The sequence below is a fragment of the Carettochelys insculpta genome, chromosome 3 (genome assembly GCF_033958435.1).
Source record: "Carettochelys insculpta isolate YL-2023 chromosome 3, ASM3395843v1, whole genome shotgun sequence".
Taxonomy (NCBI): Eukaryota; Metazoa; Chordata; order Testudines; family Carettochelyidae; genus Carettochelys; species Carettochelys insculpta.
In genome coordinates this window covers 21,421,890-21,449,105 of record NC_134139.1, presented here as the reverse complement: position 1 = coordinate 21,449,105, position 27,216 = coordinate 21,421,890, and the positions used below count along the sequence as shown (strand labels likewise).

The window sequence follows — 27,216 nt, the reverse complement described above, 5'->3', positions numbered from 1 at the left end:
TATTAGGGGTTCTGCAAAATTCTTTCAAGTTAAAAGGGTTCCATGACCAAATAAAGTTGGGCAACGCTGAACTGGAGAATCTGTTTGTCTCTTTTAGAAAGCCTTCAGTGCTGCGATAGCTGTGGTGGTGCAATTTGCAGTTTTGGTACACAACGGACAAATATGTTGCTGGGACAAGGTCTGTGGAGGACGACAGAACTGGAATGAAAGAAATGCATAAATAGTTGTAAGAACTGATTTTTGTTTTTTTTTATTAATTACAAATGTAAATGAATGAGGTTGGATAAAATTGTCCCTTTTGGAAGATTTATAGTGGGTGTGAAACATATTGTAAGGAATTCAAAAAGCACATAAGTAGAGTGGCAACTTGGCACAACCAACTGCACTTTTACAAATGTAGGGAGATACAGAAAAACAAAGTAAGTAAACTAAATGGAGTGCCAGGATGGTTTTGTAACAAACCCACTATCCTGGCACAGATTTCCCAACTTTGTTGTATTTCATGTAACCGCTTTGTCAGGTGATCTTGAACATTAGCAGCATGTAGTGGATCAGGCAAGTACTTATGAACATGATTAGCTTTATACACTTGAGTGGTTCTGTTGTTGTTCATGGTGTTTCTCACATGTTATACAGTTAAGCAAGTTCACATTTGCAGGACTGGACCCTACAATGGAGGGAATGCAGTTGTGGTCAGTCAAAAAATTACAAAATCTATAAAGAAAGATTCTCTCTTTACAAAGAGGGTACACGGTATTAAATAACACAAGTTCCTATTTCTGCAGCCAGTTAAGCATGGGTGTAATTTTTCTCCGACAACCACTACTAATGGATCTGTTCATAGAAGTGACCCACATGCTTTGAGATTTGCAGGAATGCACCCTAAAATTACTGAAAGTGTTTTCCTGGGGTCTGTTGGTGCTTTTGTAATATAATACAAAACCAAAGTTTACAAATCACACCATTCTGAAGCACTATTTCTACGACAGTGACAGAACTTGTTTCACCCATCTTGTCCCTGCTTTCTCCGCTGAACACAGGTGGGATTACAGGACAAGTGGTATTTTCTACTGCTATGGCAAATCATAGGTCTGATCCCACATTCCTTAAGCATCTGAAACTCCACTGTAAATAATGGCAATTTTGAGATCTTGTGGAATTCAGAATAGGGCTGTCTGCAGGCACAGCTTTACCTAAATCCTAACTGTAGTTACAGTGATTTCCACAAGTATTTAGAACCAAAATTTCCACAGTAACTTCAGATCCCTTGCTGATTTTACACATTAAGGTCATGTAATGGTCAGTACGCTCAGAATATTCTTTTTGTGCACACAAAACTCTGTTGTCTCAATTATGTGTGTGAATAGAACTGTAGGTACAACCTGAGAGATGATTTTTCATATTCTGACATTTCAGCAAGATTCACGTTTGGGCATTGGTTTTAATTTCCCACTATCCTACACCTTAAATATGAGTGAGACACAAAAATTAAATTACTCCACTGTGGACAGCTCTTTACACACATTACTTTAAAAAGTCAGGTTTTCTTTTCTCTGCGTAAGTAGCAATGATTAGTCTTACTTAATTCAGCTATACAAAATGGTGGGGACATAATCGCCTTGTTTTTAAAGGAAGAGAGAATGTAACCTTACTTGATGTTGTGCTACTTATGTACCCAAGATGATGGTTTCTGGAAGAAGTAATACTGTATGTAAGAAGAATGCTTAGGAAATGTGGAGTAAATTCAGAAGATAGACAGAAGATGAAACTCAGATCTGTTATCCAGCGAAAATACAGGATTTAATGTAATAGCCCTCAACAGGGTTTGCTCTTGCTTAAAAAGGTGTGTCTACCCTGAAGTTAAACAAACCTGGCTGGTCCATGCCTGCTGGCTTGGGCTCCTGGGGTTCAGGCACAAGAGGCTATTTGTGGTGTAGACATTCAGGCTCTAAGTACAACCCAAGCTCTGGAGTCCTCTTACCTCACAGGGTCCTATAGTCTGGTCCCAGCTGAGGATCTGTGCCAGAAGTAAGCAGCCTCTTAGTCCAAGCGAACTGGCAGAGTCCAGTTGCATGTGTCCAATTACAGTATAAACATATCCATTACGATCAATGGGAGCATGATTAAAGCCATTGGTAGGGGAGCCTGATTTGTAAACTTGTATGCCTAACGTCAAGCACTGAGGTGCCTGAAATGGGTGTTTTAGTGGCGCTTATATTCATAACACTTAGGCTACATCTACACTTGGGAAAAACTTCAAAATAGCCATGCTAATGGCCAAATCAGAGAATATCAATGAGGTGCTGAAATGAATATTCAGTGCCTTATTAGCATGCCACCAGCCATGGCGCTTTCAAAGTGCTGCGGCTGGCGGCATGCTAATGAGGCACTGAACATTCATTTCAGCGCCTCATTAGTGTTCTCCAATTTGTCCATTAGCGTGGCCATTTCGAAGTTTTTCCCAAGTGTAGCCATAGCCTTACAGTTCACATTTATAACCTCTCTGAAAAATCATGCTCAAGGTGTCAAATTAGTATTTAAACATTGAAGTATCCAGAGCAGTGGCCAAAATTTGGCAGGAGGGCATAAGGAGCCTAAATTTCAATCTCATTGTGTAATTTTAGGCATCAAGTTACACAGTTAACCTCTTCAGTATGACCTGCCAATGTTCTTTTTATTAAGGTAAATAGGTTCACAAAAAGACTACTGATGTCTCTGATGTCACTGGACATGGGCATACCTGACACCAGCATAAGGTTCTTAGCAGGTGAAATTATCTTCATTTATACTTCTGTGAACCCTGCACCCTAGTTGTTTATATTGTAAAACTTTTTCTGTGGAGTTTGCAGGTGAAAAACACGTCTATTAAGATCACCCTGCACACCAATAAAAGATAGTTATTTAAACAAATTACCTGCTTCTGACTTCTGTCAGAAATGAATGTTTCAGTATTTCACCTAAAATGGTTCTTCCTTTTTGTTGTACAGTTCTGGAAGGTACTGCTGTAGCAACTGAAATGACTGTGTATATGGGATAAACAGAACATGAAAATACTTTCTGTATTAATTAACCCATTAATGTGGAGTTAACACACCTTTCCTCTCTTCAGTTGTAGCACTGTAGAGTCTCTCCTTTGTTTTATGGATTCATTTTGGTGAATGCTAAACTGTTGAAACAACTTGTGGGATGCGTATGCTTACGTTTAAGCACTGAGGTACCTGAAATGGGTGTTTTAGTGGGTGCTTACAACCATAAAACATGGATTTGATGTTTTTTTTTTTTTTTTTAAGGAAATGAACCACTGTGCTTAAGATGGGGGGAGGGAATAATTAGAAAGCTAAGTGTACCATCTTGAGTTCCCTGACATTTATATGTTGGGAGAACGAAAAAGCAGTCATACAGCACTTTAAAGACTAACAAAATAATTCATTAGGTGATGAGTTTTTTGTGGGACAAACCCACTTCTTCAGGTCATTGCCACACCAGAACAGACTCAACATATAAAGCCAAGTGGTCCAAAAAGTGCTACGTGACTGCTTTTTTGTTTTGATAGAATACAGACTAACATGGCTATCCCTCTATCACTATGGCTATGTTTACACTAGCACACTATGTTGAAGTAGCCTATTTCGACGTAAGAACATTGAAATAGGCTACTTTGATGCATATTGTCTACATCTCCTCCAGGGCTGGTGCCCTCGACGTTCAACGTCGAAGTAGCAATGGAGAACATCGAAAGGAGCTGCCCCAGAAGGAAATGTGGAGCGTGCGCGCACGCACGCACACACACACACACACACACACAAGTGCTCCCCGTTGAAATAAGGGGCCAGCAAAGCCCCAAGCTGCTCCCTTAAAGGGCTCCTCCCAAACACACTCGGCCTGCACAGCACGAGATCCACAGAGCCGACAACCGGTTGCAGACCCCATGCACGCAGCATGGACCCCCAGCTGCAGCAGCAGCAGCCGCCAGAAGCCCTGGGCTAAGGGCTGCTGCACGCAGCGACCATAGAGCCCCGCAGGGGCTGGACAGAGCATCTCTCAACCCCTCAGCTGATGGTCGCCATGGAGGACACCTCTATTTTGACATAGCGGGACGTGGATTGCCTACACACGCCCTACTTCGGCGTTGAACATCAAAGTAGAGCGCTATTCCCATCTCTGGATAGGAAAAGCAGTTTCGACAGCTCGCTGCCTAATGTTGATTTCAACATCAAAGTAGCTCATGGCACGTGTAGACGCACCGCGTACTATTTTGACGTTGTGCCAGCTACTTCTAAGTAGCCGGCTAGTGTAGACGCATCCTATATGTTGGGAGAGTGCTTCTTGGGACCAGAGGCCCTGGAGCCTAAGGTTGTTGAGATGGTTAGTTCTCACATGTCTGAGACTAAGCCTACTGATAGCTGAAGGGTAACAAAAGCTACCCCCCCGCCCTTCAGTACCAATCTTGTGTCTTTCCACAAGGCCAGGGAAGTGAGGATCTAAGTTAGGATCACAAGCACTGAGTCTAAGTGGCGTCTGCTGACTGATGCCAGCAACATCTGGAAAGACCTAAGGAGCAGCCTTGCCTACTGCACCATTTAAGTATATTAAGTCATGTGTTTGAGTAGTTTGAGGCAGACCTAAGGAGTTGTTACTGGGTGGACTGGGACCTCAGATATCAGGTCCAACATAATTTGGATTGGCCTCTGGTAGGCATGCTCTGGCTTGGGTCAAATTAAGCACTGCCCCCCATGAACGCTGTTCTCTGAACTGGGACCAGAGTTGACTTTTTCTTGTTTATCAGCGGGCTCAGCACCTGGTAGGTTGCCCAGACTGTACTGATGCTGTGCCATTCCTGAGCTGGTGATTGACTTTTGGTCAGCCCCCTCACTGAGGTATAGGTTCTTGCATGCCTTGGCACCTGAGGAAGGATACTACTACCACCAAACAGTTCATGAAGGTTCTTGGGGCTGTTGATAGGCCAAAATGGAGAATGGTGACTTGGTAGTGACATTGACCTGCTACAAATCTGAGTAACTTCTTGTGATCATGGATGAGTGAGGTGTAGAAACAAGCATCCTTTCAACAGAGAGTGGAGTACCTGTTTCCTGGTTACAAGGAGGGAATGAGGAAGGCCTAGGAGTCTTTTACATGTGCACGCATGGCTCCACTTCCCTGTGGCTCCTGCCACTGTAGGGAGCCTGACTGCTGCTGTTCCCTGCCCCAGGCCCCTGGCCATTGTCAAGTATTAATGCTTATTTTGTATTACTATATTTATTACACATATACACTCTTCCCCAAGGGAATATTTTATTTAAAAAAAATCCAAGTTCTTCAAGCCTTAAAATTAACTTTTCAAAGTTTAACACATTTGTATTAAAAATTGTGCAGTAGCTATAAACAAGAGAACTATAATTAGAGTAATCCCTTGCGTTATGCGAGGGCTATGTTCCCACACAACCTCACATAATTCAAATTTAGCATAAGTTGGGGGGCAGGGCGACTCTTCCCCGGCGGAATGCATATTCTGCAGCCGAGAAAGCACAGGAGCACCTGGAACTTCTTTTGAAAAATAAGTCCTCGGGATGCAGGGGGGCAGTTGGGGAGGGTTAAGTCTGGCAGTGGGTTAGGGCTGCAGTGGGATGGGGGTGTATGGAGTTGAGCCGGAGCTGCATGCGGGGGTTTGAACCAGGGCCACGTGGGGTGGATGTGGGTTGAGCCAGGGCCAGGGGGAGTGGGATTTTGAATTAATGTGAATTAAGCACAACTCAAAATTGTGCATTTCGAGGGTTTACTGTAGTTGATCTAAATTCAAATGTTTGTGAAGGTCTCCTGATGAAGATCTAACCAAGTAAGAAATGATCTAACAGTATTGCAAAATATATAATAGGGGAATAAAAAGGGGGATAAAACTCTAATACTTCATTATGAAGACATCTGAAACTACTGTAAACTCAGTAATTCAGCATTCAAACAAAAATGCAATTTAGAATATTTGCTGGATACACAACATGTTTTGAGTGAAGCAGAACATCTATATAGCACATATATCCTCTGTGTAGCTTGTAAACAATTATTTGAAGTTATTCAGCAGCTAGTTATTATGGAAATATATTTCTCTTTTCTGTTTGTATGTTGGCAATGCCTGAGAACAGTACTAAGGCCAGACACACAATAGGGGAGAGAACCAGAAGGTACTCTCCATATGAAGCATTCATGTCTTCATTTGGGGTCTTATTTCAGGGGAAAGCGGATGGGCTGAGTAGCTAAAATTAGGAGAAGGCCTACTTAAGTTTATTAAATCCCTCTTCTTCTACTCATTCAAAAAATATAGTGCAGTTGCAAGACGTGCATTTTTCACACATAATTTCTATATTTACAGTATCTGCTAACTACTGCAATAAAAAAAAACTAACTTGCAGAGTAAAACTAATATTCATTATAATGAATTGCTTCACATGATCTTGGAATGGTTCTTCAAACAAACTAGGTTAAAGCTAGAGAACACATTGCTAGAGCTTTGATTAGAAAATTTTTCTGATACTTAATTCATAGTATAACAACAATACAAATAACTTGTGCTTCAGAAGGTCATACTGCAAGTTTTTTCCACCTTCCTTATTTTAACATTACAAAGCCCTATAGAAGTTGAATGAAGTTATTGTATATTTAGTCATTATTATGCTATCCCTGTTCTGTGTTCCACGAGCCCTAGTATGTGTGGTGCTATCAATAAGTTATATTAAAAGGAAAAAAGAAGTCGGCTGAAGAAGTGGGTCTGTCCCACGAAAGCTCACCACCTAATAAATTATTTTGTTAGTCTTTAAAGTGCTACTGGACTGCTTTTTTGTTTGATAGACTATGGCTATCTCTCTGTTACTATTTATATTGAAAGGCGCATTCATTAAGCAGTTGCCAGGGTAGTTCAGATGCACAGTAAGTTGGTATTTTGGTGTCCCTGGCTATCACTCTGCCAATGATGGCCAGGGGATATACACAGGAAACACCCATCATGATTCTTAATGGGAGCTGCACACAAATTTCCATTGGCATAATGGGCGAGTATACTCAGGGCTGATTAAAACTGAGCAGATCCCAGAAGCGCTGAAGCAAGAGCTAACGTTGCTCTGTGACCTTTACTTATGCAGCAACGCCACTGTGTCTCCTCCTGATGACTGCATCAAACCCAGTTTTGCCAACATGTAAAAACATAAGTATTAGCCAACAGAAATGCAAAAAATGAGTTTTAAACTGTGGTGAATGGTATTTAGCACTTCAATACAGAAATATGCAGTGAAAGTTTAGAATAAAGCATACACTGACAGGTGTAATTGCTAATGGACATGAGTAATGATTTTTTTCTTCTTACTGGAAAAAGCAAATTTAGCATTAGCAGTGATATTGTGCTAGCAAATGGAAATTCATATAAGACTGTACATATGCAGGTCACAATGCCCATAGCACCAAGAGTCAGGATTTTCTTTAGCAGATACCCATATCCAGCAATGAAATGTGTTTCAAATGTTAAGACAAGAGAAGTAAGTCTGTCTTCCTTTCAGTGAGCTTCAGCATTACTAGATTTTCCTTCTAAGCCATCTTCATACTTACAATCCTCGTGTTCCACAACATCGTCTTCATCACAATCAGACTGAGAACTTGCCTTCTCCTCTTCCTCCTGCCAGGATAGGTCAGACTGAGGGCTTGCCTTCTGCTCTTCTGCCTCTTCCTCCTCCTCACAGGATTGGTCAGATTGAGGGCTTGCCCTCTCCTCATCTGCCTCTTCTTCCTCCTCACAGGACTGGTCAGATTGTGAGCGTGCTTTCGCTTCTTCCTCCCCTTCCTCCCAGGATGGGTCACACTGAGGGTCTGTCTTATCCCCATCACAGGATTCGCTCTCTTGAACTTTATCTTCATTAAGACTAATGAAAACAAAGATGTGCATATATTGATCTTTTGTGGAGGTTTTAAAATCTGTTTTAAAGGAATAAAGCTCAAATACTCTGACTCATCCTGCCAATCAGAGTCATAACCTCTATAGGGTACGAGGTGGTGACTTAATATGGGTAGTGCTCCTATTTTTCACAAATGCAAGGCAGCATAGAATAAAAACGAATTAACTGTGCAGCAGCAACTCTTGTCCCATGAAGTGGAGCCTAGTTGCTTGCTCTGGTAGTTGTGATCAACTGCATGGGGTTGCAACAACACTAATACAAATTTGGCCTGGCTGCCTCTCCTGACAAACAGGCAGCTGGGTCAAATCAGAGCAGTGCTTTGATCTTGTGCACTAGGTCACAGTGCTTGAAGGGGGATCTGGGCTCAGTCCCACAGGACAGGAGCCACCACTGTGGAATAGGCTCACATTCTGCTGCCCCCTTCCTAGAGGTAGAATCCAACTCCCGTAGGGTCATCCAGCCCTTCTGTCCCTGCTGTCCTGGCATGGATGAAAAGAAACATGAAACTCTTGAAAAAGAAAAATTATTTAAAAAACTAGCTGATTTACCCAGCATAGCTCAGGTCCTTAATGCAATTAAGATTTTTTTTTCTGGAAAATAAAAGGAAAATGTACATGTGCTATTTAAATTATTATATTTTTCAATAATACAGTGTTATTTTTATGAAGTTAGTTTTTATTTTGGATTTCTTACAAAAATAATTATTAAAATTTGTCCATTTGTATTTTTAGTACATGTTTAAAAATGGGAATTCCATCAAGTGTATCTTTTTTTCTTCATCCCTATAAATTCTCTTCATTTGTTGTGTTTTAACAAAAATGGGCTATAGTCAATTTGGTTTCCAATAAAATTTTCTTTTAGTTTTCAAACCTTAGCATTGATATAGCTGTGCTGAATTGCTCCATTTTATTTCTGTTATGTAAGGTTTACTGAGAAGCAATCCTGTTCCAGGTTCATCCTATTTCTCTGGCTGATCTTGGTTCAGTCTTTTTCAACATTCTCTCAGTTATGTCAATTTTGAGGACAGTACTTGATTTGCTGATTCTGTTTCTTTTTTGTTTGGTTTTATGAGAAGCATTTCTATTCCAGGCACATCCCATTTTTCTGGAACAACCAAACACTTAGACTGCTTTAAGAGATGATAAGAGGAAGCTGTATACCAAATTTGGTGGTCCTAACTTTTACCATTTAGGAAGAGTTCATGATCATACAGATAAACTCTCAAATATATAGGTGACAAGTATTTCATGGGGAATTAACTATGAGGAACAAGGCCTCCTCTCACTAAACTGCAGAGCACCTATAGCAGCCCAGAGTTGCCTGTGTCCCCCTTCTGTGGGAAGCAATGGTCTACGGATCTCAGCAGTGGCAATGTAGGACATATTACAGCCCTGGACCTCATGCACAGCCTCCTGAATCCCAGCAACAGCTATGACCTGGCAAAAATATATGGTACCCAAGCATTTAATAAACATTTCAAAAGTTAACTTTTTAAAAATCTTTAAAAAACAAGAACAACCATCTACAAAAACACATCTCTTCTTAGCAACCTATCAGAAGTTCTGGGAAAGGATCAGAAATAAAACTTAAAAAAGGGAGAAAAAGTGATGTGTGTTTTTAAAAAACATCTTAAGTTATACACTCTGTGCTAAGATACTTAAGAGGACACTGGAATACAAATTTACTGCATGAGCACATGATTTTCATTGTCTTTTGTGAATTAAACATTTTAGAGAAACACGGACACTGTTAAAATGACAATATGCATCCAAATACTTACCTCTAAAATACAAACAATATTTTCCTACTAAAATGAAAACAAAACTTGCTATTCACTAGGGCTGTGTCTACATTAGCGAGTTCTTTTGAAAGATTTTTCAAAAGAAAGGGGGCTATTTCGAAAGATCCTGTGGAGTGTCTACACACAAAAAGTGTTCTTTCGAAAACAATCAAGAGTGTGGCTCCCCATTTGAAATTGCTGTTCCTTTCCTGTTTCAGGAAGAGTGCCCCCTTTTGAAAGAAGTTTTAGAAAGAAAACGTGTAGATGCTCCACAGGCCCTTTTTTCCCAAAAGAGCAGTCCTCATGGGGCTTGATTTTTTGATCCCTGGCCTGTTCTTCACAAGAGCAGGGGGCTGTACGGGCATTCTCTTTCAAAAGAACAGATCGCTCTTTTGATCTGCTTTTATGTGTGTGGACGCACTCTTTCCAAATAAGATCTTTCAGAAGAGATCTTCTGGAAGAACTTCTTTCGAAAGATCACTGTAGTGTAGACGTAACCTAGGTTTGCAACCAACACAAACAGATCACTGCTAATTATTACCTTTCTTTGTCTTCAGTACAGCTTCCAAAGCCTTTAGTGTTGGAGTGGTTCAGCAATTTAGCAGTTTGACTTTTCTTTGGAAGGAAGTCCTCACAAATCCCCAGTTCTCTCAGTATGTCAGAGTAATGCTTTTCTGCTGCTATTCTGGCATTTTTCTATATAAAAACAATTATAGCATTATAAAAATTAATGTAGTATTAAGGTCCTGATTCTAATACCCTCCCTTAGTTTATATACAGCAACGAAGGGTCCTGTGGCACCTTATAGACTAGTTTATATAGTACCTTATGCCAGTGGCTCTCCACCTTTCCATATGACTGTATTCCTTTCAGGAGTTTGATTTGTCTTTTGAACACACAATTTTTAGCTTATTTAACAATTAAACTTAAGAATGATTTACTTCCAAAATCAGACATAAAAATACAAAAGTATCACAGCACACTATTTCTGAAATACTGGTTACTTGCTCATTTTTACCACAATAAGAATTTGAAAATGAATATTGTACTTACATTTCAGTGTATAGTATATAGTGCAGTAAAAACAAGCGATTGTATGCAATTTCAGTTTGTACTGACTTCACTAGTACTTTTATGTAGTCTGTTGTAAAACTAGTCAAGTATCTAGAGGAGGTGATGTATCCTGAGACCAATGCATATTCCTGGGAGAGAACCATGGCATTGTAATCCCTTCAAATTCAGTGTGATACTCAAGCATGAATTTGAAATGGCAGAATTTCTTTTATCACACTATTGAAAGGAATGCAGATCTGCAATCCTGCAAGCAAAGCCTGTTTTGCCTGGGGAAGGGCACAGGGGTTGAATGGGATAGAGTCTTCTCTTCCAAACCCACATGCATAGGTATCGGCCAAGGTAATGACCCAGACTGGCCTGACTGAAAATTGATCCCATCTTCACTGACACTGGCAAACTCTGTACAGCCTCAGAGAACTTCCTACTGCCTCCAGGATAAGGAAATCACTATACATACCACATTAATTACAAGCTTACTCCCATTATCAAATATGCAGCATTCCTGGGCAGGGCATGTTACTTGTTTGTGGGGAAAATAATAAAGATGTAATTATAATTTAATGACATAGTACCCCTTCTTCACCTCAAAAGCAAGAGAAAAAGTTAAAAACTGCATGTTTGGAGGATGGTCCACAGCCCTCTAAGCAAGCAGGCAACGAGTGCTGGGCTACAATCTATGACAGTGTAATTTCATTTTCAAGGGGACAGGTTCTAAGGGTGTTTTTATAGTCGGTCAGAAACTGACACGACTGCCTACAAAGTAGGTTTTCAGACATCCTCTAAAAACATTAATCACTGACGCTGGCTTTGATTTAGGCGATATTCAGAGATGAGTTTAATTAAGGAGTGAGAGCAAGGTAGGAAGACAACCTGAGTGGCTCTTTCTAAAAGCAATGGCCTCTGGTTTATTCTTTCTTCCATTTCTTTCCGCTCTTGCCAGTATTCTTGCATTCTCTGCTTCTCATGTTTCCTATTATAAATATAGCATGATACAGAAATCACATTGTCTTTAGTTAGTATTTACAGAAGTGGTAGCAGAAAGACCAGGCTATGCTATAAGATGCAACTTCTTAAAGTAACTACAGATTACCTTGTTTGTGACAGACAGATCATCATGTTGTTTATAAAGTCAAAATGTATGTATTTTACATTAGTTATGTTCCATGTAAATAGGCTCGAGTTCTTTTACCACAGCAACAATGTACCTTTGACAGTGAGAAAATTACAGAACATTTAATTTTTGATTGGATCAATGTGGAAAAACATATGGCCTTAAAATTAAGAATTCAAATGCATAACTCCAAGGCTCTAACTCATGTGCACATTGCACATTTTAGGATTTTCAGCGTATAGTGAACTTCCTTTAATGACTGCCTTCTCAGTTTGATAGCAATTCCATATGATTGTTTTTCTAAGAAAAGCTAAGAGACTAGAGGCTTTTGGAAGAGCAGGTGAAAATAAAGTATATATCTTGGAAAACTGGTTCTTTAAGAAGTGTTAATATGTCTTACCAAATGTTTAAACTAGTGAGACTCCCACTTTTTCTTTTTAAACATTTAATTTATCTTTTAAAAACAGAAAAAAATCAGAGTGTCTTCCATTTTTAGTTGCAGGGCAGACTCTTTAGAATTCATGTCATTTTAAAGCATCCTGCATATCTACATACATATATAAATAATTACCTGTTAATGTTACTATAATCTTTTCCATGTAATAGTAATAAGAATATTTTATATAGATGACTATAGATGTGACACAACCTCAAAGCACATTACAAATATCAATAAACATTCATTCATCCTGTGAGAAAAAAAATGTTTGTTATTTCACAGAAGGAGAAACCAAAACCTAGAATTAAAAGTCACAAGCCCAAGTTCTTGAAGCTTTGGGCTAGAATTCACCTCTCCTGAGTCTCAATCCTATCCTGTACCCAGTAAGTTATAGCTCCTTTCATAAGCACTTTCTTCCCAGTAGTACTTCGACTCACAATCTATTAGAAAAAGATCTCTGGCCTTGTTGCTGCCTACTCTCCCATGTCTGTTTCCTGAGTCCCGTCCACCCCCTGTTAAGCTATGGGTACAGATATCAGAGTCATATACAGTGAACGCTTTCATATCTGGCATTCTATCATCTGGAACTCTCAAATAACCGGCATTTTAACTCTAAGTAAATTTTAGTTACGTTTTCCATAAGTACAGTATAGTGAAAGTAAATATAAATAAATGCAGCAAACGCAGTATAAGTTTACAGTGTACAGTATTACTGTTGTTGGTAAATAAAGTACTCTGCACACATTTTTGTTTGTTTAATATCTGATCTTGTTTTTCTTTAGTGTTATGCATTGCTAAGCATACCTCTCCGTTATCCAGAATATTCAAATATCAGGCAACCTCCCAGTCCTGAGGCTGCCTGATATGAAAGAGTTTACTGTAAAGACCTCTGCCCCACTTCCTGCTCTCCTTAGATTTGACTCCCAAATTAGAATAAAAAAAGTTGTTGGCTCAGCAACTAGGAAGCAGAAGATACATAACATAAAAATAAATATGAATTTAAATTTTTAAAAAAATAAGAGAAAAACATGGTTATTTTTACTTGGCAATCTGAAAGTTTTAAGACTGGAGTTATTGTACTAGCTACATGGAACGGTACTACCTACATGTTAATTTAATAATGTGTCTTAGTGAGAGCTCCTATTTCCCTCTTCAGACTATATATGCAAGTTTAAAAATAAGCCTACCTTTTTATTTGTGGTATAATAATTTAAGAAACACCATAAAAACCTGAATTCATTATGTTGAGCAACTGTTCCCAATTCCTGACTGATCAAAATATTGTGCACGTTTAACTGCTCTAATCCAGCACCTTTGGGACCTGACTGATGCTGAATGAGAGAATTTCCTGAACCACGGGAGGTCAATATTGTCTAGCAACTTTACCAACATATCTACTGCTTACTGGACTCTTAGAAGGCATTTAGGGGTAAATTACAGCTAAATAATGGTACAAAATACTGACAGCCAGGACTGGTGGCTGTAAGCAAATATTACAGGACCACACCCATAAGTGGACATCCAGCTAACTAAAATCATGCCAAACCACAGATGTAGCCAGACGAGAGAGTGTCAGACTAGAAAGGTTTAATCTGTATTTGCTCATATTCTTTTCTGTCAAGAATTTTAGACAATGTCTGATTTGTGACATTGCTGAATAGTTATATTAACATGGTTTATATTGTTACTGGATTTTGTCAAACACACAACTAGCATCTAGAGGTTCAGGTTTTGGGGATACAGCAGAATACCTGATGATTTTTAATTTGGATTTAGACATCTGAGCTAGGCTCTGATGTGGGTCATTTGCCTCAGCCCGGCTTGTTATAAGTTTTTGCATTTTTTTCGCTCGTTGTTTCTGCTTTGCTCTGCTTCTTTTTTGCTCTTCTTCCAGCTTTCTCTTTTCCTCAAGTGAATTCCTGAGTGGAAAAATAAACTAAGGCTGAATTAGTTTTAATTTGGAGAGAAACAAAGGGAAGGATCTGTGAAAGGTAAGTTAATGGAGAAGAGCAGGGAGGAAACAAGGATGGGATAAGACAAGGAATATTTATATTTCATTTGAGAAGTGGGGTTTCAGGTATACATTGGGAACCAAGAGGCTGTTACAGTCCTTTTCCTCAAATGTGGGTGGGGGAAAAGAAAGTATATTACAGCAGCTAGAAAACATTGTCAAAAGATGAAAATAACCACTGCAACAATAATGAAAAAATAAGGAATTAAATATTTGGTGGCATAAACTACAAGTCTGTTTTCTCAAAGATTTATAAAGTAGTTTATACTATCTGTAATATACCAATGAACCATTCACCTTATAGCTTGTATTCGTCTTTTGGTGGAATTTGTGATTCTTAGAGATTTAGATTCCTCATGTCCCAAGGGAGATGAATTTGCACTTGAATACCTCATTTGAGGTTTGCATCTTGGAGAGGCATATGGCCAGCGCGTTTCTTTTAATTTTTCTTCATCTGCTTGAATGTCCTGCAGAATCTTCCCTTTGTTGGATGGGATACGTGGAGTACGAAGATTGAAGGGTTCACAAACTGTGGTGTGTTTTACACGTTTCTGTTTCAGGAGCTGATCCTGGAATTTTTGGTGTAGTGTTTCAAAGTCTGGAACCCTAGATTTGATCCTTGGTTTATATTCTACTACTTTCTGTGGATTGCACTTTTGTTTCCTCTGCTTAGTGATAATTCTACTAGCCAGTCTACTCTTGGGAAGAGTGGAATTACGTAGCAGCTCTTCAGCTCTCATATGGATCCTTATTTCTCTATAGAGCTCTTCTTCTTTTAATTTATCATTAATGGCTGAACTGTAAACAGATTTAGGGACAGGTTTTGCATGGAATAATTTGGTTTTCTTTTCAGACAATGAAATGTCTTTCAATTGCATTTTCCTAATTTCTTTCCTCTGCTCCTCCCTCTTGATAAACTGGAATGGTTTCTGAGAGGCCAAAAGAATATCTTTGCTCCTCTCTTTCACAAACTTCCTGCGTTCTTCATTTCTTTCCATTATTTCATGGTAGAGTGGAAGGAAGACAGAAGCAGGTACAGGATTGGCTCGGAATTGTTTTTGACACTCTGCTTCTTCCTCTAGTTGTTTCTTCAATAAGTTATTTTCCATTTCTATCTGTGACTTTGATTTGACATTCTGTTGTTTTTTCTTAGCTTCTCGAACAGTCATCTGGAAAGGCTTAGGCACAGTGACCTTTGGTGACCACACTTTCTGCTTCTTCCCCATCATTTTGCACTTTGGTGAATTTGGTAAGCTACATTTAGTGCGATGCACATAGTCTTCCACGGAAAACCCATCCCACATTTTTTCGATCTGCTCCTTAGCAAATGTCAGTGACCCAGTTTCACTACCATTCGCTTCTTCCAACTCTAATTCTAGATCAGACCCACTGGATACACTTGAATGGGACAGATTATTTAAGTCAGACTCAGAAAAAGATTTATGCAAATTCAGAGGCCGAAATGAGCTCTTATCCCACGTTGATCTAAAAAAGGTAAAAATAGTTTGGGATGAAAGAGTTAATCTTGAGACAAAAGCCAACAATAAATCATTCCACTCTTTTTCCCATCTGTAAACCTCAAGGCACTTTACCAAGGATGGCAGGCATCATTACCCCACTTTTTGCAAGAGTGCAGAGGATGGGCCGCATGGGGTGGGCAGAAGCTCATATTTACTATGTGTGTGTACAGCACCTACCACAACAGGGGGCTGACCTAGTAGAGGCATTAAGACAATACTGCAATATGTGTTTAAAAAGCAGAAGTCAGTTTTAAGATCAACTATAATAACCAGATGCATCGTAATATATTAAACTTTTTTTTAGCAAAGGAGCAAGTACATTTCCATATCAAGCCACAGACAATATTTTGTTGAAAAATTTATTATCAAAGAGACGCTGTAAATAGTACTTTTAATGGTAAAGAGCATTGCTGTAAAATAGGGATGTAAATATCAGTCAAAATAGTTAACTGATGCACCAATTAAAATTACACCATTAGCAGGATGGTGCAGGGCAGCAAGGACTGGTGTTCTGTCTGTGCCAGGTGTGGTGGTGGCAGCTCCAGGCCAGCCTGCCCACTGTGGATCGGGCTAGGGTGATCAGGCATGGCCTGTCCCCACCTGCCTGCTGGGGATGCTCTGGTATGGCTGTGGCCCCACCTGCAATGCAGCCAGGACCTGCACTTTATGGCCATGGCCCCACCTGCCAACCCAATGCCATCATGGCTGAGATCCTGCTGTCAAACCTACTACAGCCATGGTCATGGTCATGCCTTCCCAGTGTGTGGCTGGGACCCCACCTGCATGATGCAGATGCAACCTCATCTACCACCCCTACACACCCAGGGTTTCACCAGCCTGACATAGCTGGGGCTGCTCTGGTCTGGCCTGGCTGGCTATCCACTGAGGTTTGGACAAGGTCTGGTTAACCAGTAAGCAGTCTAAAAAGCCTAATGCTTACTGGGTAACTGGTTAACCTTTTACATCTCAGCTGTAAAACAGAAGTCCCCAAATTGTGAGGCATGGCTCCCTAAGGCAGGCAGAGGGATGGAAGAATGTCAGGGAGACCACAGCAGACACAGATCGGCTCCCAGGGAAGGCAGGGAGGGAATGCCTCCAGCCTTGCCTTGCCCCCAACTCTGCTCTGGTTCCATGACCACCTCTAGCCTCAGTTCCTGGCTCCATACCTGCTGTGGCCCCAGCTGCTGTAAAACAAACAAGTCCTCCATCCAGAGTCTGCATGTGGTTTAAAAATCCAAAATTAATATAGCGTATGGCTGTGCTGGCAACTAGAGAAGGGAGATCACTGGAAAGGCAAAAATAATATTTGAAAAGGTTTTGGTTCTTATTTTCTCAAGAGACAGATTTGCAAGAAAAACATGATGGTTAGACAGCAGAACGGGAGTGAGTATCCACTGTGTGCCCGTGGACAAGTCACTTGTTGCAGTTCCTTATATACAGGATAGGAATCATGACAACTCCTCCAAAGGAAGTTGTGAGGCTTATTTAACGCTTGCAGAGTATTTTAAGATCTTTGGATGAATGATCATCTGCCATTTTTACAGTCTGACCTTGAGGGGAATCTCTTATACTTTGATTTTCAGATGCAAGTTCAATGGAAGCTCAGGGTATTCAGCACCTTTGAAAATTAGCTCATTCTATTTTCTATGCCTGAGAGTCCACATGTGTGAGATCCTTATGTGTTTCAAAAGAGTGTTGTGTTCATTAATATTTGCAAAGTGTTTTGAGATCATCTGAACGTATCTCACGTCAGCAGGTGCCTGCTCTTTTGGCATTACAGGGGCCTTGGGAACTAGTGCACCTCAGTCCCTCCTATTCTTTGCCTGTGGCTCTCAATAGTTTAGTCTAATTTAGTTGCTAATTGTGGTGTGAAGGTATCTGGATGGTATTAGAGGCCTGGGAGGTACAGGAGATCCGACTAAATGAGCTGGTAGTGCCTTCGGGCCATGACTGTGACCCAGATGAAAGGCACTACAGAAGTAGAGATATTTATTAAACTTACCTATAACGCACACTAGGAGCAGCATCCTTACTGCCCAGGGGCTGTACTCCTTTCAGATGCAGCTTATTCTGATACATATTTTCCAGTTTGGCCATTGTCTCCAGGTGGGCATTCTTCAGCTCTTCCAGCTTCAAGAAATATTCCTGGTTTGAGTGACACATTTTGGGAATGTCTATCCAATTCTCACAATCCTTGCTTTGCTCTGTCTCAGTGTTATAGTCCAAGTCAAAATCACCCTAAAAAAAGGACTGTGTTATTTTCCTTCTAACCATAAGAAAAAAAAAGTGATCAGCCAGTGGTTTGCTTAGATAATAGGTGCTGCATCGCTCAGCAGACACACTTTTCTTTCCCCCAGGTTCTGTACTTGCAATAGTCTAACTGCAGAATAACAACATATACTTTACTGGGCTAATTCCAGATCCTCCCCCAGCAAAATCAATCACAGTTAGATTTTAAGCTTTGTGTATATATATTTCAGAAAAGACAAAATTACACTTAATTATCTCACATATTGGATACCACTGTATAAACACTAGGGTTTTGTTTTAAAAAGAATTCCTCTGGTACAAAAATACATGCAAAGACTAAACTTTCTATTATCACAAGAATTTTGAAAATAAGTAGTCATCTGATACCTGACACAAAAAGGTTTAAACTTCCCTATTAACAAGGTATTACAGAGATCAAATTTGGGAAAGGCAGTGCCTACAGTAGACTTCTTTTACATATTCTTTTACCAACAACTACTACATCCAGATGTGCGCATTTTTCATAACCTTTGAGGTTACAGGAAGTTAGAGAAAGATGTACAGTAAAAATAGATCAGTGTATATATTTTAAAATGTTTCTGGAAACTATTTTAGTGATCCATTTTAAAGTTACAGGACCCATTTATTTCTTCATCTATGAAATGGGGATATTTACTCTGATTTATAAAACACTTTGGAGCTTTAAACACAAGACCTAAGTTTTGGACAGGTGTTTTTTTGTTTTTAAAGGTCTTTTTGGTTTTGATAGAATCTTAATTCTAACTGAAAATTCTGGTTTGATTATATCTTTAGTTAAGTTTTCATCCCAAAATGCTACTTAAGTTTCATACAGTACAGAAGACCTGACACAAGCTAATTATACAGGCACGAGGGAGGGAAATTGTAAGATGAGCAAACTGAGATTGTCCATGAAAGACCAATCATAAAACATGTTTAATATTCTACTACTTGCTGGTATCTTTCTTTTGACATTCTTTGCACAGATGATGGTGATTTGGACTTGGGATCCATGGAAAGATGATATATTTTTTTCCACTGTGTCGCACATCAACTCCTTAAATCCTCTCTTCAGAGTCTATGTAAAAAAGCTCATTAAGAGATTTGTGTGGGCACAAGTGATGCAGTACTGCCATCTGGCAACTGTTGTTCTAAATTAGGAGATACCACACTGTGTGCTTACTACTCTGTCAGTAACAGATTTTTAGAAACATTTGCTTCAAAGTCTGTATTTATTCTAAATAGAAAGGACAAATTAATCAGCCACTATGATAATGCAGACAACTTGGCCATTAAGATTAACTCTGCAGGAGCCGATACCGTTGCAAGGAAATTCTGGGTGATTTCTGGCATTTAGCTTGCCTGATTGCCATCAGTACTGAACAAACCATTGTACAACATTGCTAGTGCAACAGAGCATCTTTTGGAGCTTCTGGTATAAGGCTGCCACTTGATGGGCCTACCGCTGAGGTGTTTTGTTTGTCCAAGACAGCTGGGTACAGTAGTCAAGGTTTGCTAAGCTGCCCACTATGGAAACAGCTGAGGCATTTTTTGTGGCAGTGGGGTGGGGCACTGTGAGTGGCACAGAATGTTTGTCCAAGGTTTCCTGCTGAACTAGGTCTATTTATTTATTTTTTACTTCATTTCTCCCCTCTTCACAATTCACATGGTTGCCTTTGTATATGATTCAGGGAATGTGTGTTGCTAGGGAAAGGTCACAGGGACAATACACTGCTTGACTAGAAGAGTGAGCTCTAAGGATTTCTTTTGAGAAAGCAGCCAAATACAAATTGCAAGATTTCATAATTTACATCAATAAAAAAGGACAAATGTTTTTCATAGAATGGACAGTCAAATCACTTCGTTTAGAAACAGCTTAGCTGTGCTCTCTTAACGTGTCCCATGAATCAACAACAGCTTGTCCTAGAAATCTGTCTATGTTCTATGGTCCACTCTGGCACTGTCAAACCAGGACTATTCCTTTCTATATTCTGTTCTTTAATTTACTTCCTGTTTTCCTTCTTCTGCATTCTTCTCTACCTGAGAACATGCATACTCCTTGTAATTTCTCTATAGCTGAAGTCTCCCAGTTCATTAGTGACAGAACCATGGAAATATAGGGCTGGAAGGGATATCTAGAGGCCAGCTAGTCCAGCTCCCTGTGCTGAGGCAGGACAAAGTAAACCTAGACAAACCCTCACGAATGTTTGTCCAACCTATTCTTAAAAACCTGAAATGACAAGGGCTCTACAACCTCCCTTGGAAACCTATTTTAGTCACTACCTATCTTTGTAGTTAGAAAGTTTTCCTAATATCTAACCTAAAATTCCCTTGCAGCAGATTAAGCCTCTTCATTCTTGTGTCTCAGAGTGCACATGGAAAACAGTTGAACACAGTCCTATTTATAACAGTGCTTAATATATCTGAAAATTTATCAGGTTCCCTCCCTTAGTCTTCTTACCCAGTGGATTTTAATCTTTCCTCACTGGGTAGGTTCTCTAAACATTTTTATCATCTCCCCTAGACTCTCTGAAGGGTAGGAACCAGAACTGGACATAATACTCCATTTTCCAGCTGTACTTAGCACTGGGGAGGCCTCATCTGATCTCATGGGTCTTACATATGACATTCCTCTCAATACATTTCAGAATTATAGTAGCTTTCTTTGCAACTGCATCACATTGTTGACTCATATGCAATTTGTGATCCACTCTAACTCCAGATCATTTTCAATACTACTACTGACTTTCTAGTTACTCTCCATTTTAGATATTTTGGGCATTTGATTTTTCCTTTCTAAATTGACTGCTTTGCATTTGCCTTTAGTGAACTTTACTGTATTGATTTTACACCAAGTCTTTAATTATTAAAGTCATTTTGAAGTCTAATCCTGTTCTCTCAAGTGCTTGCAAGCCATCCCAGCTTGGTATCATTCTTAGATTTTATAAACGTACTCTCCACTCTATTCTGCAAGTCATTAGTAAAAATACTGAACCATATGGGACATAGGACAAACTCCTAGACTAAGAACTCCTTGCCAGAGGATGTTGTGAAGACCAGGACTTTAATAAGGTTCAAAAAAGAACTAGATAAATTCATGCAGATTAAGTCCATCAATGGCTATCAGCCAGGATGGATGTCAGTAGTGTCCCTAGTCTCTGTTAGAGACTAGAAATGAATGACAGAAGAGTGGTTACCTGGGTTACGTCTACGCTAGCCCCTTCCTTTCGGAAGAGGCATGGTAATGAGCGAGTTGTAAAGATGCTAATGAGACACTGCCATGAATATGCAGCACCTCACTAGCCTAATGGCAGCCGCACATGATTTGAAAGTGCTGCTTTTGAATCACATGCCACCTGTGTAGATGGTGGCCTTTCGAAAAAGACGCCCCCAGACTTCGAAAGCCCCCCTCTTCCTAAAACCAAATAGGAAGGGGCTTTCAAAAGGCCCACATCTACATGGGCCAGCACGATTCAAAAGCACCACTTTCGAATCATGGGTGGTTGCCATTATGCTAATGAGCTGCTGCATATTCATGGTAGCACCTCATTAGCATATTTCCAACTCAGTCATTAACCATGCCCTTTCCAAAAGAAAGGGGGTAGTGTAGACGTAGCCCTGATGATTATACACTCTCTTTGGGGCATCTGGCATTGGCCACTGTTGGAAGACAGGACACTGGGCTAGCTGGACCTTTGGGCTGACCCAGTGTGGCTGTTCTTATGTCTACACTTCACCTTGATCAACATAATTTTTGCTGTTCATAGATGCTTAAACTCTCCTTTCCCAACGAATGACAAAGATTTGCTGCAGTAAGCGCGTGTGCTTTTTTGGCAGGAGTGCTTTGTTACCGACAAAGTGAACCATCCTTGTTGGAGGTTCAAGTATTTTGTTGACAAAAGTGCTACCAAGCATCATTCATGCACACTGACTTAGTGACAGGGCTGTGTCAGCAGAGCTTTTTCAATAAAGGTGTGTAGTACAGACATCCCCTACATACTCTGTCCCAGTTTGACAGTGAACCACTGATAACTACTCTTGAAGTGTGGTCTTTCAGCCAATGACACACTCACTCTAAAGGTAATTCAGTCATATTTCCCTAATCTGCCTACAAAAATACACTCATCCCTCACTATACAAGCACAGTTAGTTCCCACCTTTCTGTTCATAGGCGAAAACTCGTAAGAGGGACGCTAAATTCCCATTAAAATACACGTTAAAGTCTCTGACTGGCGAAGGAGTGACAGCATGTGGCTCTGCTTTTGAAAGGTAAGAGAACCTTGGGTTTGGGGAGGGGAAGGGAGTTTAAAGGTTGGCGGCAGTTTGGGGTCATGAGTGGGTGGGAGGGAGGGTTAAAACCTTGTGGCGAGTAGGGTCCATGGGGTGGGTGGGGGGGTGGGTGGGGTTAAGGCTGCTACAGGTTGGGCATGTGGCCACTGCAGTTTGGGTGTGCGGTTGGCGGGGGTTTCTGGCTGCGGTGGGTTAGGTCTGCAGGGCCAACAGGGAGTCAGGCTGCCGCTGGCCAGTCTGTGAGCTGGTGGGAGGGGGAGGAGGTGTCAAGCTGCTGGGCAGGTCTGTGAGGCTGCTGGGGGCATTAAGGCTGCTGGGGCCACGGGGCCGGTGGTGGTGAGGCTGCTGGGCCAGTCTGTGGGCTGGCAGGGATGTCAGGCTGCTGGTCTGGTCTGGGGGGTTGGTGTGGGGTTAAGGCTGCCAGGGCTGCGGGCGTCAGCCTGCCAGGACAGTCTGCAGGGCTGGAGGGGGGTGTTTAAGGCTGCTACGGGTTGGGTCAGGCTGCCACAGGGCCAGTTTGCAGGCTGGCAGGGGGTCAGGCTGCTGGGGCCGCAGTGCTGGTCTGCGGGGCTGGCAGGGAGGTCAGGCTGTGATGGGTTGGGGCCGTGGGGAGTGAAGTAAAGCTTGTAGTAATGGGGGACTTCACTCGTCTAGTGAAAAAAGGTAAGGATATGTGTCCCTCCTTTAAGTAAAATGTACTCGTTTAACGAGGAATGAGTGCACATGTTGGACAGTTTCAAAAGCCTTACTAAAATCAATACATATCACATCTACAGCATCCTCCCTTCCAGTAACTCCATCAAAGGAGGAAATCAGGTTGATTTGGCACAACGGACTTGCCAAATCTGTGTTTATCCATGTTGTTATTTTTTACCTGGTATCCTCTAGCTGCTTACAAATTGATTGTTTAATAATTTCTTCCAGTATCTTTCCAGGTATCAGAGTTGGCTGGCTGGTCTATAATTCTTCTTTGTTCCTCCTTTTTGAAGATATAGGGCATATCTGCTCTTCAATCATCTGAAACTTCTCAAACCTTCATGAATTAAGATAATTGCTAATGTTTTCGAGTCTGCTTCAGACAGTTCCTTAAGCACACTAAGATGAATTTCATCAGGCCTGCTGACTTGAATACATTTAACTTATCTAAATATTCTTTAATTTTACTTTGCTATTTTGCCTATGTTCCTTTCCTCTTGTTAATATTAATAAATTATGCTAAATATCTTGTTCATTAAGCTTTATAGCGAAGAGTGAAGCAGCAGGGACAATAAACACCTCAGCCTTTATATTATCCATTTATAGAACATCTATTATGTCCCTTGCTAGGCATACCTCATTTTGTGCTTTAGCTTTTCTGATTTTGTAGCCGTGTTTGTATGGTTCTTTTTCATACTCATTCTTAGTAAATTGTCGCCACTTCTCTACGATTCCTTTTTAGTCCACGTTCTTGAACTCTTCTATTAGTGTCTGGCAGGGGCGATGTATGGAGGGGTACATGATGGATCACATACATCCCCCAAAGTGGGAGGGGTCAGCCAGTAGCCAGTGGGGAATTAGTGAGGCTGGAGGCTCTGCACTGGCAACAGGGGTCCATCCCCCCACCCCTGAAACCCACTAGCAGCAGGGAGAGGGAAAGTGCAACCAGGCCACTTCCGAGGAGTGCAGGGGTGGTACTGCCCCTCCCCCGGAGGAGCACAGCCAGGGAGCAGCACGAGCTGGAGCCACCCTGGTGCACCTTCCCCACTGCTGCTGCTGGTGCAGGGGTTGGGGCAGAAACAGCATGGTGCAGACCCATGAAAGGCCAGCCAGCAGCTGATGAGATGGGCGGTGGGAGGGGGACGACTAGTGGGGCCAGCAGGTCAGCACTGGCAATAAGACTCCCTCCTGCACCCAGCGCCTATGGTGGGGAAAACGCAGCCAGGCAGCCCCAGCTTGTGCTGCTCTCCAGGCGGAGGCGGCAGGACTGCCCCAGCGCTCCCTGGAAGTGGAGCAGAATGATGCAGCTGGGGAGCAGTGTGAGTTGGGGCTTCCTGGCTGTGCTGCTCCCTGGTGCTGGTTAGTGTGGGAGGAGTGGGGCAGGGACCCCTGCTGCTGGCACTGGCTTGCTGGCCTCCCTAGTCCCCTGGTCTAGTGATGGGGGCAGAAGAAGGGTGGAAATAGTAGGAAGAGCAATGGGGGGTGGGGAGGGTGTTATTCCAGCAACTGGAGCATGGGAGGGACGTGGCCGGTGTCCCTCCTCAGGCTCCCCTCAACAGTCATGTCTTGTGTGTTCGTGCATCACATTCAAGCTCTTTGTTCGGACAGCTCACGATGCACCACATTATCTTATCCTGAAGTACCTCTCTTTTCCCATTTACTCCAATTTCTACCTTTCAGTATGCTAAACTCAGCACCTCTTCTTGCTTTAACGCTTTCCTTGCATTCTTGCTTTCACATACTCCACCATCTACCCATCTTTAAAACGTGTTTCTTACAGGCATCCTTCTGTTCATCAACAATCTCCTTATCATCTCTAACAGTTCTCATAGCATTTTGTTTTAAAAAGGTAGATTGGGAAAATAACTATCCTTCTATATCAGAAAATACTTCTTATGCCAAATAGGTTTAAAAGTACTTTCCTAAAAACAAAAATTATGTAAGTCTTGCTTCTTAAAACCTCACTTGAAGACAACATTAAAAACATACCAGTAATCCAGAGGCTAATCTTCAAAAGATCATCTTGCCCTATTTAAATTGTAAATCCAGGGTTTTGTTCCATTGTATTAGTACAGTTGCCATAAAAGAATTTAATAGTAACATGTCGGGGTTAATGGATCAGATTGCTAGTGGCCTTCTGGAATTTTCACCTTCCTCTGCAGCGTAGGATGCAAGTTTTCTGCCAGGATCACCTGTGTGCAGCTCTCAATCAATTTCTTGCCACTCCAGGAGCCTCAGGCCCTGATGCACTTTGGTTCCTCCTAGCCCATGGGTCAGCAACCAAAATAACAAGAGCCACTTTTCCCGATTAAGTAAAATAACTCAGTAATTGAAGAGCTGCAATGCATGTGAATAAGAGACAGTCCTTAATAAATAACATCAACCTATACTTTTTGTAACCCTTAGTTTAAGAACAGCACACACACACGATGGCTGTGTCTACACTAGCCAAAAACTTTGAAATGGCCATTCCTATCTGGAATAAGAGGACTTCGAAGTAGCCGGGGTCCTTTTGAAAAGGAGCCCTGTCGGGACGAGCCACATCAATTTCGAAGTGCTGCGGCCGCCCACATGCTAATGAGGCGCTGAATATGTATTTCAGCGCTTCATTAGTAAACTTTGAAATGGCCATTTGCATGGCCATTTCAAAGTTTTTGGCTAGTGTAGACGTAGCCCATGATTTGTAATGTAATACATGTTTACTGCAGGATGTTCACAAACTTTTTACATGATCAATTTCCTCACACAAGGGCTGTGTCTATGCTGGCCCCTCCCTTGCGAAAGGAGCATGTTAATGAAGATGTTTGGAAGAGGCTAATGAGGCACTAACATGAATATGCAGAGACTCATTAGCATAACGGTGTTCATGCACGATGCAAAAGTGCTGCTTTTGGAATGTGGCTGCCCATGTAGATAGGGGCCTTCGAAAGGACCTTCTGACTTCTTTTCCTATTTAGTTTCAGGAAGAAGGCTCCTGTCTAAACGGGTGGTGTGCGTTCCGAAAACAGCACTTTCGAGTCACACGCAGCTGCCATTATGCTGAGGCACTGCATATTCATGTCAGCGTCTCATTGGCATCTTCTGAACTCCCTCATTAACATGCCCCTTTAGAAAGGGAGGAGCCAGTGTCGAGTGGCCTTTACTTGTGCGTTTATGCCACTGTCTTCCTGACTGTCACTCCTGAACCTTCTCTCTGGAGGATGCTACTGAGGAGTTATCCAACATTTCAAAATCACATATCATTTGCTATTTAGATGAGTTGTTCACTATTCATTGAAAATAATCAAGTTTTTTTTTTTAACTTTGCAATTAGAGTGGCTGGAGCCACAAGAAGTCCTTAAAGAGCTGCATGCTACTCTGGAGCCGCAAGTTGCAGATGCCTTCTAGCCTCCGCCTCTGGCACACACTAGTCAGCCTCCTGAGAGCTGAAATACCTTGCACTAATTTTGGTGTTAGCAGCCTGGGATATATAGGACGTCAGATAACCCAGAGGGCCTTTCTGGCCTAAAGTTCCATGACAAAGCTAAGCCATGTAAACCCTGCTTCTCCTACAGGTGTATACCACCTCGGGTTGATGGAACTCCACAAAGCACAGCATCAGAGCCATGAGAAGGTTAGCAGGGGCTAGGTCTGAATGCCAGCCACCAGCACCTCCACGTTTTCAAATCCCCCTCAGCCTGACGGCACAGAGCTGAATCACGAAGTTAGTGGTGGCCGGATGCTCACAGACAGGAAGTGCAGCTTTGCACCCCGAGGTTAGCTGCTGAACCCCGGTGATGTGCTCGGCGCTGTACAGAACCCAGCCTACGCAGAGAGCGCGGCCGCGGCCACGGCCACGGCCAGGAGCCCGCCACCACATTTCAGCTGGAGCAGGCGGGGAAGGCTGCCCCTCGGAGTGGCCCACCCCAGCGCTGCCGAGTCCGCCTCTGGGCTCCCAGGCGGTCGGGACCCAGCCCCGCGGTACCTGCTGCTCCACGGCGGCCGCTGGGCGCCTCTCCCGCTCGTACAGAGCCACGGGCGCCCTGGTGCGCGGGTTCACGGGCGTCCTGAGGCAGGAAGCGGTGAGGAGCGCAGCTCGGTGTTCCGCGTCCAT

The 27,216-nt window shown here is 41.8% G+C and overlaps 1 protein-coding gene across 1 annotated transcript; it reads right to left on the bottom strand.

Moving 5' to 3' along the window:
- Positions 1 to 240: 240 nt before the first annotated feature.
- FAM161A (FAM161 centrosomal protein A) lies at positions 241 to 27,216 on the bottom strand. Its single transcript, XM_074988492.1, has 7 exons — positions 27,088 to 27,216; positions 17,872 to 18,107; positions 14,647 to 15,834; positions 11,659 to 11,758; positions 10,256 to 10,410; positions 7,591 to 7,901; positions 241 to 667 (listed from the first exon to the last, which is right to left on the bottom strand). The coding sequence occupies exons 1-7, from the start codon at positions 27,214 to 27,216 to the stop codon at positions 582 to 584; spliced, it is 2,205 nt and encodes a 734-aa protein (XP_074844593.1). The 3' UTR covers positions 241 to 581.